Source organism: Aotus nancymaae, unplaced genomic scaffold, assembly GCF_030222135.1.
Source record: "Aotus nancymaae isolate 86718 unplaced genomic scaffold, 86718_ANA_hifiasm-v0.15.2.pri h1tg000260l, whole genome shotgun sequence".
Classification (NCBI taxonomy): domain Eukaryota; kingdom Metazoa; phylum Chordata; class Mammalia; order Primates; family Aotidae; genus Aotus; species Aotus nancymaae.
In genome coordinates, this window is record NW_026988675.1 from 62,643 (window position 1) to 77,237 (window position 14,595).

A 14,595-nucleotide genomic window follows, 5' to 3' on the forward strand; every position below is an offset into this window, starting at 1 on the left:
GATGTCTGGGCCAGGGTGCTCTGTGGCCATTCGCTTTCCGTTTGCCAGGGGACACTTTTCCTGCAGCAGCCTAGCTGACCCTGTGTCAGGGGTCATGTGCTTTTGTCACCAGATACCTGCAGACTGTCAGTGACAACATGTTACCCAGGATTTCTGCCCTGGGTTGGATGTTCCCTTCAACCCCATGCTGGTCTCTCCACAGGACCTGGAGCAGGTGCTGGATGAGCTCATCCAGGAGGCTCTGCAGGGGGACTGTGAGGAAGTCGGCTCTGCAGGCGCTGCCTACGCGGCTGCTGCTCTGGGGTGAGTGGCATCTGGTGCTCCCCTCCTGCTACTCGTGGTGGGGAGCTGCGCCCAGTCCTCTAGAAGTTTCCTCTACTAAAGTTGCCTGTGTTTTGGAGTCACGATGCAATAAGTCATTGCCAAATACAGTGTCATGGAGATTTTCCGGTGGCTCATGCCTGTATTCCTAGTGCTTTGGGAGGCTGAGGCAGGTGGATCACCTGAGGTCAGGAGTTCAAGACCAGCCTGGCCAATATGGTGAAACCCCCATCTGTACTAAAAATATGAAAATTAGCCAGGCGTGGTGGTGGGCACCTGTACTCCCAGCTACTTGGGAGGCTGAGGCAGGAGAATCGCTTGAACTCAGGAGGCGGAGGGTTGCAGTGAGCCAAGATAGTGTCACTGCACTCCAGTCTGGGTGACAGAGCAAGACTCTGTCTCAAAAAAAAAAAAAAACCGGGTGTGGTGGCTCTCACCTGTAATCCCAGTACTTTGGGAGGCCAAGGTGGGAGGATCACAAGGTCAGGAGTTTGAGCCAGCCTGACCAACCTGGTGAAACCCTGTCTCTACTAAAAATAAAAAAAGTAGCCGGATGTGATGGCAGGTCCCTGTAATCCCAGCTTCTTGGGAGGCTGAAGCAGGAGAATCGCTTGAACCCAGGAGGCGGAAGTTGCCATGAGCCGAGATCGCACCATTGCACTCAAGCTTGGGCAACAGAGCGAGACTTTGTCTCAAAAAAAAAAAAAAATTTCCCCTCCATCTATTCTTCTCATTCAAGATGGTTTTGTTATTTGGGGTCTCCTGAGATATCTGAATTTTAGGATGAGTTTTTCTATTTCTGCAAAAAGTGCTGTTGGGATTTTGATAGAGATTGCATTGAATCTGTAGATTGTTTTGGGTAGTATTGTCATCTTTTTTTTTTCTTTTTTGAGATGGAGTCTCTCCTTGTTGCTCAGGCTGGAATGCAGTGGCTCGATCTCGGCTCACTGCAACCTCCGCCTCCTGGGTTCTATCGAGTCTCCTGCCTCAGCTTCCTGAGTAGCTAGGATTACAGATGTGTACCACCATGCCTGGCTAATTTTTTAATATTTTGTAGAGATGCCTTTTGCCATGTTGTCCAGGGTGGTCTCGAACTCCTGGCCTCAAGCGATCTGCCTGCTTCAGCCTCTTAAAGTACTGGGGTTACAGGCGTGAGCCACCACACCTGGCCAATATTGTTTTAACAATATTAAATCTTCTAATTTGAGAATATCAGATGCCTTTCCATTTATTTAGGTCATCCTTAATTTCTTTCAGGACTGTTTTATAGTTTTCACCATACAAAGTTTTTGCTTCCTTGGTTAAATTAATTAATTAGTTTGTTTATTTTTGAGATAGAGTCTCGCTTGGCCAGGCTGGTCTGGAACTCCTGACTTCAGGTGATCCACTGCCTTGGCCTCCCAAAGTGCTGGGATTACAGGCATAAGCCACTGTGCCCGGCCAAGTTTTAAATTTTTTAGAGGCTGGGTCTCACTTTGTTGCACAGACTGGCTTTGAACTCCTGACCTCAGCCTCTCAAAGTGTTGAGATTACAGGTGTGAGCCACTGCACCCAACATTTGTTGAAGATTTGTTTTTTTCTTTGAGATGGAGTCTTGCTCTGTCGCCCAGGCTGGAGTGCAGTGGCACAATCTTGGCTTACTGTAGCCTTCATCTCTCAGGTTCAAGTGATTCTCCTGCCTCAGCCTCCCAAGTATCTGGGATTACAGCTGCTTGCCACCAACGCCAGGCTAATGTTTGTGTTTTTAGTAGAGACAGGGTTTCACCATGTTGTCCAGGCTGGTCTCGAACTCCTGACCTCAGGTGATCCACCCACCTTGGCCTCCCAAAGTGCTGGGATTACAGGTGTGAGCCACCATGCTCGGCCTTGTTGAGGATTTTTATATCCATATTCGTGAGGAATATTGGTCTGTAGTTTTCCTCTTTATTCCTTTTTTTTTTTTGAGCCAGGGTCTTACTTTGTCGCCAAGGCCAGAGTGCGGAAGCACAATCACAGCTAGCTGCAGCCTTGATCTTCTAGGCGAAGCCATCCTCCCACCTCAGCCTCCCAAGTGACTAGGACCACAGGCACGTGCCACCATACCTGGCTAAGTTTTTATTTTTTTGTAGAGATGGGGTCTCCCTGTGTTGCCCAGGTTAGTCTTAAACTCCTGAGTTCAAGCAGTCCTCCCACCTCAGCCTCCCAAAATGCTGGGATTATAGGCGTGAGCCACGTGCCTGGCCAGTCTCTAGCTTTCCTCTAGTGTCTCTGGTCTGTCTTTGGTATTAGGGCAATGCTGGCCTCATAAAATGAGTTAGTAAATGTTCCCTCCCCCTCAGTTTTTGAAAGGGTTTGAGAAAGATTGGTGTTAGTTTTTCCTAAGTGTTCAATAGAATTTACCAGTGAAACCTTCTGGTCTTACACTTTGCTTTGTTTGGAAATCTCCTTACTAGTTACAGGACTGCTGAGATTTTTCTGTTTCTTCACGAGTCTGTTTTGGTAGATGGTGTGTTTCTAACAGTGGGCTTAGTTTGTATGCTGACAGCCAGACACGCACAGGCTGCTATCCCGTATCCAAAACGCTGGGACGACAGTGTTTTAGATGACAGATACTTTTGGATTTTGGAATATTTGTATTATATCTACTGGTTGAGTATCTCCTACCTAAAAATCTGAATCCTAAAATGATTCAATGAGCATTTCCTTTGAAAAGCATGTCATGCTGTGCTCAAAAAGTTTCAGATTTTGGAGCATTTTGGATTTCAGATTTTTGGATTAGGGATACTCAAGCTGTGTGTTTTTTTCCTTGTCAATATTAGACACTTACTGACGTGGCTTTTTTACTCTGACTTTGAATGCTACCCCCTTTGCTCTGTGTAGTGTTTCTAATGCTGCTGTGGAGGATTTGTTAACAGCTGCAACCACAGGCATTTTGAGGCACATTGCAGCTGAAGAAGTGACTAAGGAAAGGGAGCGAAGAGAGCAGGAGAGGCAGCGGGCCGAAGAGGAAAGGTCGGTGTGTCGTGTCCATGCAGCAGGACAGGAGATGTGTGTGGACCAGGAGAGAATGGACCCTGGCCGGGAAGCCCTTGCTCTTGTGCACTGTGCTGCCATTCAGCCCCTGCTGACCCTCTCAGTGCCCTCATACACTGGAGCCCAGGGAGTGGGTGGAGGTCCCCAGGCCATACCTACCTGTGAGCAGTGGCCTTCCCCAGCCAGGAAAGGCAGGGGCAGGGAGGTGGTGTCGGGAGCTGGAGTCGGGGTGGCCTCCTGGCTCAGGCAGCACAGCTCCGTCCCTGTCTGCACGGCTGGGGAGTAGACCAAGCAGCGCTTATTTTTATTCTGAAACATTACCCTTGTGTATTCTCTTCCTTGTAGGTTGAAACGGGAGAGAGAGCTGGCGTTAACTGAGCTGAGCCAGGGCCTGGCTGCAGAGCTGATGGAACGGGTGATGATGGAGTTTGTGAGGGAAACGTGCTCTCATGAGTTGAAGTAAGTGAGACACTGGTGCCTTGCTGTGCCAGGAGACTGAGGCTGTGTCTCGAGCCACTGAGGATGGGCTATTGGAAATGTGCTTTCTTGTTTAAGCTTTGATTTTGTGACCAAATGTATTTGATAGACATTCGACAAAGAGAATTTTATTACAAAAAATTCTCTTTTATACAAGGGTTACCACCACATGACCAGCGTCAGCCATCCTTAGTAGCCACTGGCATTTATCAGATATTTGACACACTTCCAGTTACAGGTGTCAGATACTGCTGATGAGAAGATTTTCTGGTCAGTTGTCTGCATGGTCATTCAGAAATTCTAAGCCAGGCATCTGTAGTCCCAGCTCCTGAGACTGAGGTGTGAAGATCACTTAAGCTCGGAAGGTCCAGGTAGTGTGCAATGATTTCACCTGCAGATGGCCACCGTGCTGCAGCCTGGGCAGCGTAGTGAGACTCTGTCTCTAAAATAATTAATTAAAAGTTCTGACTCTTTTATTAAGATAAAGGTTTCTTTCTTTCTTTTTTTTTTTCTTGAGACAGAGTCCTCACTCTGTCACAAGGCTGGAGTGCAGTGGTGTGATCTCAGCTCACTGCAACCTCTGCCTCACGGGTTCAAGCGATTCTCCTGCCTCAGCCTCCCAAATAGCTGGGACCACAGGCCCATGCCACCACGCCTGGCTAATTTTGTATTTTTAGTAGAGCTGGGGTTTCTCCATGTTGGCCAGGCTGATCTGGAACTCTCGACCTCAGGTCATCCGCCCGCCTAGGCCTCCCAAACTGCTGGGATTACAGGCGTGAGCACCGTGCCTGGCCAGCTCTTGAACTTTTAAAGCAAGCCTTCAGTGTCTGTGGGCCCTGAGTGCAGTCTTCCATGCTGATCGCCCTGTTTCTCAGGAAAGCAGTAGAGACAGACCAGAGGGTCCGCATGGCCCGTTGCTGTGAGGATGTCTGTGCCCATCTCATGGACTTGTTTCTCGTGGAGGAAATCTTCCAGACTGCAAAGGAGACACTCCAGGAGCTTCAGTGCTTCTGCAAGTATCTGCAGCGGTGAGTCCTGTGTCCCTACAGGCAAAATCCACACACAGGGAAGAGTCTTTTACCAGATTCAAAATGTATGAGCCATCAATTCCTTTATTCAGTGGTGAAAGGATCAGGGAAAATGTTACAGCAATGAATACCTAAAATGGACTCTAATTGGATTATATTGGGTTTCAGAAATACTTGATTATGTGCGAAACACACACACACACACACACACACACACACACACAGAGTATAAACTAAGGTGAAAAGTCAGGAATTAGATTGGGGTGTGGTGGCTGCTCTGTATTTCAGCAGATACTTACAGGGTGCCTGCCATTTGCCCACGGCACTGGATGCTGGGAGATGGCTGTGAACAGGCCAGATCAGATGATGGCTCTGTGCACCAGCAAATGTGAATTCTCAAAACAGGAGTGGTGGGAAAAAAGCAATTAATAGGGAATATACAAATACTGTATATTCATACCAGATCGCTTAGTTTGGATTTTTATATAGTGGTATAACCCTAAAGAAAAGGAGGAAAATAATGATCATAATCTCAGCATAGTGGTTACTTTTGGGAATGGGAGGGCTGCCTCTCACGGTTACAACGTCTCAACTAGATGAAAGTGCATAGGTGCTTGATTATTTATTAATCTTTAAACGGGGCATATCTGTGTTCCGTGTGTTGTATGATTTATTTCACAGTAAAATTTAAAATAAGTAATAGTGTCCTCGACAGTTCTAACAGTATAGAAGGGAGTATGGGGAGAAGTGAGTCTCCCTTCCACAACAGACCTCTGTCCATTGTTCGAGACAGCAGCTGCTTGTGAATCTATCCAGAGACTTTCTGTCCTTTCCTGTGGCTGTCGGCACAGGTGGCCTCCTGACCCCTGCTTTGCTCTGAGCCTTTCTGTGCTGCATCTGATAAGAGGTGGAGGACTGGCTGTAGCAGCATGTTGAGCTCTCAGCATTGCCAGTGGTGTTGAGGTCAGTGCGAGAATGTACCAGTAATGACCTTCCTCGTCCTTGGTTGCTGGACTTTGATGTGGCTCTCCTTTTAGCTCTGGCAAAGAGTGTCACAGTGACTCTCCTTGTACAGACATTTCACCCGCTTGCACACAGGCATGTGTATCTAGAGATAAATTCCTGTCAGTGGCGGCTGTGGGTCAAGGGATGTATGTATATCTTTTTTTTTTGTACAAGAGTCTCCTTCTGTCGCCCAGGCTGGAGTGCAGTGGTGTGGCGTGATCTCGGCTCACTTCAACCTCCACCTCTCGGGTTTAAGTGATTCTCCTGCCTTAGCCTCCTGAGTAGCTGGGACCACAGGCACCTGCCACCAAAGCCGTCTAATTTTTTGTATTTTAGTAGAGATGTGTTTCACTGTGTTGCCCGGGTGGTCTCAGACTCTTGAGCTCAGGCATTCTGCCCACCTTGGCCTCCCAAAGTGCTAGGATTACAGGCGTGAGCCACCGAGCCCGGCCAGGCGCATGTATCTTAGATCTCTATCTGCAGGGTGCAGCCCCACAGGGTCTTGTGGGTATTCTCTTGTGTGCAGTGACGATAGATCGTAGAAGAGAAAGACACAAGGACACAGAGATAAGAATTCAGCTGGGCCCAGGGGACCACTGCTACCAGGGGGTGGAGTCCAGCAGTGGCCCCGAATGCCTGGACTCACTGACATTTATTGTATACAAGGCAGGGGGACAGGGCCGGAGAGTGAATTATCTGACATGATTGCTAGGGGTCAAGCAAATCACTTTCTTAAAATATGGGGGGCCACATGGGCGCAGTTCAGCGGGTCACGTGGGTACAGCACAGAGGGCCCTCCCTCAGGTAGCTGCTGCAAGGAGGGGAGGCACATAGGTCAGTATCTTTCTATGCACTTATCAGAGGGATCAAAGGCTTTTAGGAGTCCTCTATTCTAAGAATTTACAAGAGAGCATCGGGTGGGAAAGTGGACCATGAAAGTGGACAAGGACAGTGACCGTCGGAGCACAGCACCACGGAGAGGGTTTAAGCCCCTGATGTCCGTGGGCAGGCTGGCTAGTGTCAGACCTTCCTTAAGAGCCGGCAGAGCAGAGTTTTCTCTGAACTCCTCAGTGAGAGGGAAAGTGCCCCTCACGGCCTGCTAAGTAACGGGCGCCTCCCCAGGCACTGGCGCTACCGCAAGGCTTTTACTCTCGCCTCCTGATCACTTCTCACAATGTCCCTTCAGTTCCTAGTTATGTTCTACCCTGTTATTTCTATAGCATAAGGCTAAAAACGGTCCTACACTGTAATACTAAAGGGAAAGTTAATAATAGAGAATAATAATGTAATAAGATTGACTATATAGTTAATTATGTTTGATATCACTGCTATGTCTAAGTAATCATTTATGATGCTGGGACAGATGTGCCTTCAGTTTCTTGCCATGGCACCTGGGCAGCTTTCTCTGCCAAGTCGGCCTCCAAAGCGCATTCGGCGTTAGTTCTTACATCCAGTAGTTTCGTCGCTCACCACGCTCATTTGATGTCATTCCTTCCCCATGCCCGAGTTGTGTTTGTTTATTTATTTATTTATTTCTTGTTGGCCAAGTCAGCAACATGCCTGCGTTTTAACTCCAGTTTGTTTATTGGTTTGAAGACCTTGAAAACACTCAGTGATGATGTGTTCTTGTGTCCCCCAGGTGGAGGGAAGCTGTCGCAGCCCGGAAGAAACTGAGGCGCCAGATGCAGGCTTTCCCTGCCGCGCCCTGCTGCGTGGACGTGAGCGACCGGCTGAGGGCGCTGGCGCCCAGCGCAGAGTGCCCCATTGCTGAGGAGAACCTGGCCAGGGGTCTCCTGGACCTGGGCCACGCAGGGAAATTGGGCATCTCCTGCACCAGGTGAGCATCAGCCAGAGGGTCCTCCGAGAGCTCAGCCAGGTGGCGTCGCCTGTCTTGGCGGCGAACCCAGCGGTGGACCCGGCCCCCTCCCCAGCTGTCTCACTGCTCTCCGCAAACATGCTGGGTCCAGCTGTGGCCCAGCACAGGCGTGTGCTCTGCCGCTGGCTGTCCTGCTGCCGCCCCTGTTTCCTTTAGGTCGTTGCTCACCTGTCACCTGACCACCCTGGTGAGACTGCAGCATACACCCCACCTCAGCCCCACCTGGCGGCATTTGCCCACAGTGCCGACACCTCCCACGTGCCAGGCCGGCATTTAGAGATGCTTGAAGGGCAGGATTTATTGCTGAGTCTCCCACAGCCAGCACACAGCAGATACTTAATTGATATTTGTGGAATGAAGGAATCCTCTTAACCCGTTTCTTTTTCTTTTTTTTTTTTTGAAATGGGGTCTTGCTCTGTCGCCCAGGCTGGAGTGCAGTGGCCGCGATACTGGCTCACTGCAACCTCCGCCTCCCGGGTTCAAGCGATTCTTCTGCCTCAGCCTCCCGAGTAGCTGGGACTATAGGTGTGCGCCACCACACCCAGTTAATTTTTAGTATTTGTAGTAGAGACCGGGTTTCACCGTGTTAGCCAGGATGGTCTCAATCTCCTGACCTCGGGATCTGCCCACCTTGGCCTCTCAAAGTCCTGGGATTACAGGCGTGAGCCACCATGCCTGGCCTGTAACCCATTTCTTTAGCAGAAAGTTTTTTTCAATCTCCTGGGTACTCCCCAGGGGACACTCACTAGCCAGTCAGTACTTTTCACTAAGCTCCTGTGGGGACACTGTCATTCTGCCTTCCTTTGCAGGTTAAGGCGGCTCAGAAATAAAACGGCTCACCAGATGAAGGTTCAGCACTTCTACCAGCAGCTGCTGAGGTCTGTCATGCCCCACCCTTCTGTGTCGCCGGTATCCTCCCCCCCGCCGCCCCCTGTCTCCCAGTCTATCACACTGACAGCCATTCATGCCTCTGAGGTCTCTTTGCTGAGTTTCAGACATGGTTTCTAGTTTGCAGTTCAACCTCTGACCCTGATTTTTCCCCACCCTGCCCCTTCCTGCTCATAGGATGTGTGTGCTGCTCCTGCTAGGGTCTCACATACTGGCTAACCCACGGTGGTCTTTTCCTTCCAGTGATGTGGCATGGGCGTCTCTGGACCTGCCGTCCCTTGTGGCCGAGCACCTCCCTGGGAGGCAGGAGCGTGTGTTTTGGAAGCTGGTGCTGGTGTTGCCGGATGGAGAAGAGCAGTCCCCAGGGAGTCCTGGCAGGTCAGGTTTTCCCCTGTGGGATTTCCAAGAGGTGGAGTGGACGGGGGCAGAGCTGTGGGCCAGGGCCGGGTGTTCCTTTTATGTCTGATGGGAACTCTGAAGCATAGGTTTAATGTTTTAATGCTTGGATTTACAGTCTGTTTTGCTCAGGATTTTAAGTTGAAACTTTAGATTTGATTATTTCCATTTTTATTCCATAAACTTGGTGTATTAGTCCGTTTTCACACTGCTTTAAAGAATTATCTGAGACTTGGTAATTTATAAAGAGGTTTAATTGGTTCATGGTTCCACAGGCTGTACAAGAAGCATGGCCGGGGAGGCCTCAGGAAACCCACAATCATGGTGGAAGGCGAAGGGGAAGCGGGCATGGCCTACATAGCCGGAGCAAGAGGAAGAGAGAGCACAGTGGGAGGTGCTGCGCACTTTTAAACCACTGGATCTCATGAGAACTCACTGTCATGAGAACAGGAAGGGGGAGATCCACCCCCGATACAGCACCTCCCACCAGGCCCCTCCTTCAACACTGGGGATGACAGTCCAACATGAGATTTTGGGTGGGCACACAAATCTGAACCACGTCACTTGGCAACAGTATTTAAAGCTGTGTTAAGGTATTGATAGACCTGCTTTACTTTAGACTCTTCGGTAAGATAGTTTATAGTTTGTTTACTATAGTTTCATTTTTTTCCCATTCAGAAGAAACTTTTGGCATTTAAATAAAAAAAATTGACACGGTCTTACTTCCTGTAACTAAAATACAGAAGTCTTTTTGAGACAGAATCTCGCTCTGTCGCCAGGCTGGAGTGCAATGGCACAATCTTGGCTCGTTGCAACCTCTGCTTCCTGGGTTCAAGTGATTTTCCTGCCTCAGCCTCCCAAGCAGCTGGGATTACAGGTACATGTCACCACACCCAGCTAATTTTTTTTTTTTTTTGGTATTTTAGTAGAGATGGGGTTTCACCGTGCTGGCCAGGCTGGTCTCAATCTCCTGACCTTGTAGTCCACTCGCCTGGGCCTCCCAAAGGAGGAGTGAGCCACTGCACCTGGCCAGAAGTCTTTTTTTTTTTTTTTTTTCCTGGTTTTTGAGCTGGAGTCTCACTTTGTCACCCAGGCTGGAGTGCAGTGGCTTGGCTCACTGAAGCCTCCGCCTCCTGAGTTCAAGCGATTCTCCTGCATTAGTCTCTTGAGTAGCTGGGATTACAGGCGCACACCACCATGCCTGGCTAATTTTTTCGTATTTTTAGTAGAGACGGGGTTTTACCATGTTGGTCAGGTTGGTCTCGAAATCCTGACCTCGTGATCCACCCGCCTCAGCCTCCCAAAGTGCTGAGCTTACAGGTGTGAGCCGTTACTCCTGGCCAAGAAGTCATAGTTTTGAAGCAACTACAGTCTCTTTCTTCTGAGACAGGGTCTTGCTCTGTTGTCACCTAGGCTGGAGGTCACTGGTGTGATAATGACTCCCTGAAGCCTCGACCTCCTGGCCTCAAATGACCTTCTCACTTTAGCCTCCTGAGTAGCTGGAACTACAGGCGTGTGCCACCATGCCTGGCTAATGGTTTTTCTTTTTTGAAAGGTGGGGTTTTCACCATGTTGCCCAGGCTGGTCTTGAATTCCTGGGCTCAAGCAATCCACGTGCTTTGGTTTCCCAAGGTTTTGGGATTACAGGCGTGAACCATGACGACCGGCTTACAGTTTCTTTTTAAGATAGCTTTATTGAAATGTTATTCACATACCATAAACTTCACCCATTTGAAGTGTACATTTCAGTGATTTTTAGATATATCCACAGGGTTTTGCCACCACCACTGTTAAATTTCACTCAAAAAGAAAGCCCGTATTCTTTTTTTTTTTTTTGAGATGGAGTCTTGCCCTGTTGCCCAGGCTGGAGTACAGTGGTGTGATCTCGGCTCACTGTAATCTCTATTTCTCGGATTTAAGCAATTTTCTTGACTCAGCCTCCCGAGTAGCTGGGATTACAGGTGCACACCACCCAGCCTAATTTTTGTATTTTTAGTAGAGATGGGGTTTCACCGTATTGGCCAGGCTGGTCTTGAACTCCTCACCTGAGGTGATCTGCCTGCCTCGGCCTCCCAAAGTGCTGGGATTACAGATGTGAGCCACCATACCCAGCCTGAAACCACTGATCTGCTTTTTTTCCATAAATTTTTGCCTATTCTAGACGTCTTGTATAAATTGAATCATATAATATGTAGCCTTTTGTGAATCGTACCTTTCCCCTATGGGATGTTTTCTAGACTTTTCCACGTTGAAGCATATGTTAGTGCTTCATTCTTTTCTGTGGCTGAATAATACTCCATTATGTGAGTATACCTTATTTATCCATTTATCGGTTGATAGGCATTTGGGTGGTTTCTACTTTTTGGCTACTGTGAAAAGACTGCTATGAATACTCAGGTGTAAGTATTTGTGTGGACATGTGATTTATAATTCTCTTGGTTATATAGCTAGGAGAAGGATTGCTAATTGTATGGTAACTATATGTTTAAGTCTTTGAGGAATTGCCAGACCTTTCCATGGTGGCTGCATCTTTAACATTCCTACCAGCGATGTATGAGGGTTCGAAGTTCTCTGAACACATTTCTAAAACACCATTATCTAATTCCAAAATACTTTTTCACTTAAAAAGAAATCCCAGGCAAGCTTGGAACACATGCAGTAAGGAAAAAGAAAGAGAAAGTCATGATGTTCATCTCATAGTACAGCTGAACAAAGAAGAGTGTTGTGGCATTTTCAAATTATTTAAATGGCAATTCATTTTTCCTTTTTTTTTTAATTTTGAGACAAGGTCCCACTCTATCCCCTAGGCTGGAGTGCAGTGATTCGATCTTGGCTCCCTGCAACCTGACCTCCTGGGCTCAAGTGGTCTTCCTGAGGAACAGACTATAGGCACGCACCACCATGCCAGGCTAGGTTTTGTAATTTTTTTTTTTTTTTTTGTAAAGACGGTTTTGCCATGTTGCCCAGGCTGGTCTTGAACTCCTGGCTCAAGCAATCCACCTGCCTTGGCCTTCCAAAGTGCTGGGATTACAGGTGTGAGCCACCATGCCCAGCTGAGGATTCATTTCTTAAAATAGCTGTCTTGTGATTTGCTAAGTTCATTTATCACTTAGGAATTCTTAAGGTCTCAGATGTGAGAAATTTGATCCATAAAAAATATGTATTTCAAACTCTAGGGATGTTTTCTGTTGCTAAAAATCTTAATGCCTCAGAATCTTAAGTCATATTAGAATGAGCCGGTTCTATGAGTGCTCCCTCCTGCTCAATTAAGAACAAGTAGAAGCCAGGTGCAGTGGCTCACAGCTGTAATCTCAGCAACTGGGCAGGCTGTGGAGGGATTGCTCAAGCCTAGGAGTTTGAAGCCAGCGTGAGCAACATCTGTGTTGTACTAACAAAACTTAGCAGAGGATGGTGGCCCGTGCCTGTAGTCCAGGCTACTGAGGAGGCTGAGGCAGGAGGTTTGCTTGCTACAGTGAGCCGAGTTTGTACCACCGCACTCTACCCTGGGTGACGGTAAGACCCTATGAACAGGTAAAGATCATTGCTCCATTTTTAAATGACAGCCTCTTTTGTGCAGGTCAACTTCATAGTAAGATTTGGTAACTTTGGACCTACATCTGTGTGATACTTTTTTCTTTTCCTGGAAGTCTTTATAATTCACATTTAGAATTGGATTCTTAAGTGTTTTTCTTTTTTTTTTTTAATCTATAGAATTCTGGCAAATTGGTTGAAAGTCAAGTTCATGGGAGATGATGGCTCAGTGGATGACACGTGCAGCGATGCTGGTGGGATTCGGACGCTTTCGCTTTTCAACTCGCTTAGCGGCAAAGGGGATCAGATGATTTCTGTAAACGTGTGTATAAAGGTGAATTATAATTGCTTTGTGTTTACTTCTATGTTTTCATTACTTTCACTTACTCCAGGATATCACTAGAATCATGCAAATACTATTTATTCCCTAACGTGGTTTTGAAAGACTATGGGAGGCTCAGAAGCAAGTATTATGTCTGTCATTTCTAGTGTTTTTTAAAAATAATTTTTTTAAGCCAGCCAAATTTAGCAGTGGGCACTGCACCCAGCCTGCTTTTTTAATTTTTCTATTTTAATACTATATATTGAGTTTCCTAAATGTAATCCGTATACAAAACTTTAAAAAAAATGAGGAAATGTAAAAGAAATGTAAAGATGATAAGAGCCATCCATGCTTTTGCTGTTCTGAGGTGACAGTAACTTCTTGGTGCACATTCTTCCCTTTCCTGTGATTACAAAGTCATATTTCATCTCCTGGAAATTAGTTTACTGTTCCTGTTACCTTCATTTTCATTTTTAATGAAAGTAACGCTTCCATGTACTTAAAAACAAGTCAAATAACGCCACGTGATTTAAAATGAGACACAGTAGCTCCTCTCTCCTCTCAACTCCTTTCTTCAGGGCCTCATTTTTCTCATGTTTCCAGATCACACACTTAACAGCTGTTTCTCAGTTTGTCCATTTCAGTGTTCTCTGCTGACTTCCCATTAATATAAATGTATTAGTTACCTGTTCCTAAATAACAAATTACCTCTAACATAGCAGCTTAAAATGACATCTGTTATCAGATTTCTGTGGGTCAGGAATCCAGGTGGCGTCACTTCCTTGCAGGCTGTGGCCAGAGACTTCCTCACTTCCTGCCACGTGGGCCTCTCCCCAGCTGACAGCATGGCAGCTGGCTTTCATCAGAGTGAGCAAGAGGTGAGCCAAGCTGGAAGTCTGAGTGCCTTTATAACCTACACTTAGAAGTGACATCCTGTTGCTTTTGTTGGCTTCTGTCCGTTAGCAGTGGCCAGGCCCAGCTCACAGGGCAGGAGATCACACGTGGGCACGGACACCAGGTGGAGTCGGGGACCTCGTGGCTGCTGCATACCACACTAGGTGCAGAGTGGCCTCCTGTGCCGTCATCCCACTCAGCCTTCCACGTCTTCCCAGGATGGCTACACTGTCACTTTGTGAGCCCACTCCAGCGAATGGGCTCTGTGACTCTATTCGCCTCAGAACCAGTAGTGTTCTTTCTATGACCACAATTATTTTTTTCCTGCAAGAACTGGAGTTGCCTTATTGTCTCACTTAACATAGTTCTCCTTATCGCTTTGATTTTTACAGGGCGGGGTGGGGGGGGTTGCTGTGTATATCTCGGTAGTTTTCCAAATGTTCTGTCACTTCCATATTCCGATCCATCCATATTCCCTGTGTCCTGGAACCCTCATCTGTGGGCTGGTCTCCATCCAGGCAGCATGTGCCGTCATGCCATCATTGCAAGCACATGTCCCTGCTCCTCCACCTGGAAGCTCTGTGACCTTGGGCAAGTTCCCTAACGTCTCTGCCACCTATGTATGGATAGTTACTTACTGTCCTGTTTTACTCAGCAAAGCCAAAAGAAATTGCCCAAGCCTGCGCAGGTGCTGTGTGCTGGAGATGCTCATCTGGCTCTTGAGGACGGAGTGAGTCTGCACACGCAGACTGCATAGGACAATGCCTGGCACAGGCCAAGTGCTTGCTCAGTGTTGCCATTAGCAGCAGCTGTGGTATTTTTTCTTGGTTCAGCCCCTTGTTGGA

At 47.5% G+C, this 14,595-nt stretch overlaps 1 protein-coding gene across 1 annotated transcript in view; it reads left to right on the forward strand.

Moving 5' to 3' along the window:
- LOC135273098 (germinal-center associated nuclear protein-like) overlaps positions 1-14,595 on the forward strand; it is a 54,207-nt gene that overhangs the window by 23,838 nt on the left and 15,774 nt on the right. Inside the window, exons 14-21 of the mRNA XM_064372023.1 lie at positions 203-303; positions 3,181-3,312; positions 3,679-3,792; positions 4,686-4,838; positions 7,483-7,680; positions 8,529-8,597; positions 8,851-8,985; positions 12,715-12,868. Coding sequence (XP_064228093.1) covers positions 203-303; positions 3,181-3,312; positions 3,679-3,792; positions 4,686-4,838; positions 7,483-7,680; positions 8,529-8,597; positions 8,851-8,985; positions 12,715-12,868 — 1,056 coding nt within the window. The remainder of the gene's footprint in view (positions 1-202; positions 304-3,180; positions 3,313-3,678; positions 3,793-4,685; positions 4,839-7,482; positions 7,681-8,528; positions 8,598-8,850; positions 8,986-12,714; positions 12,869-14,595) is intronic.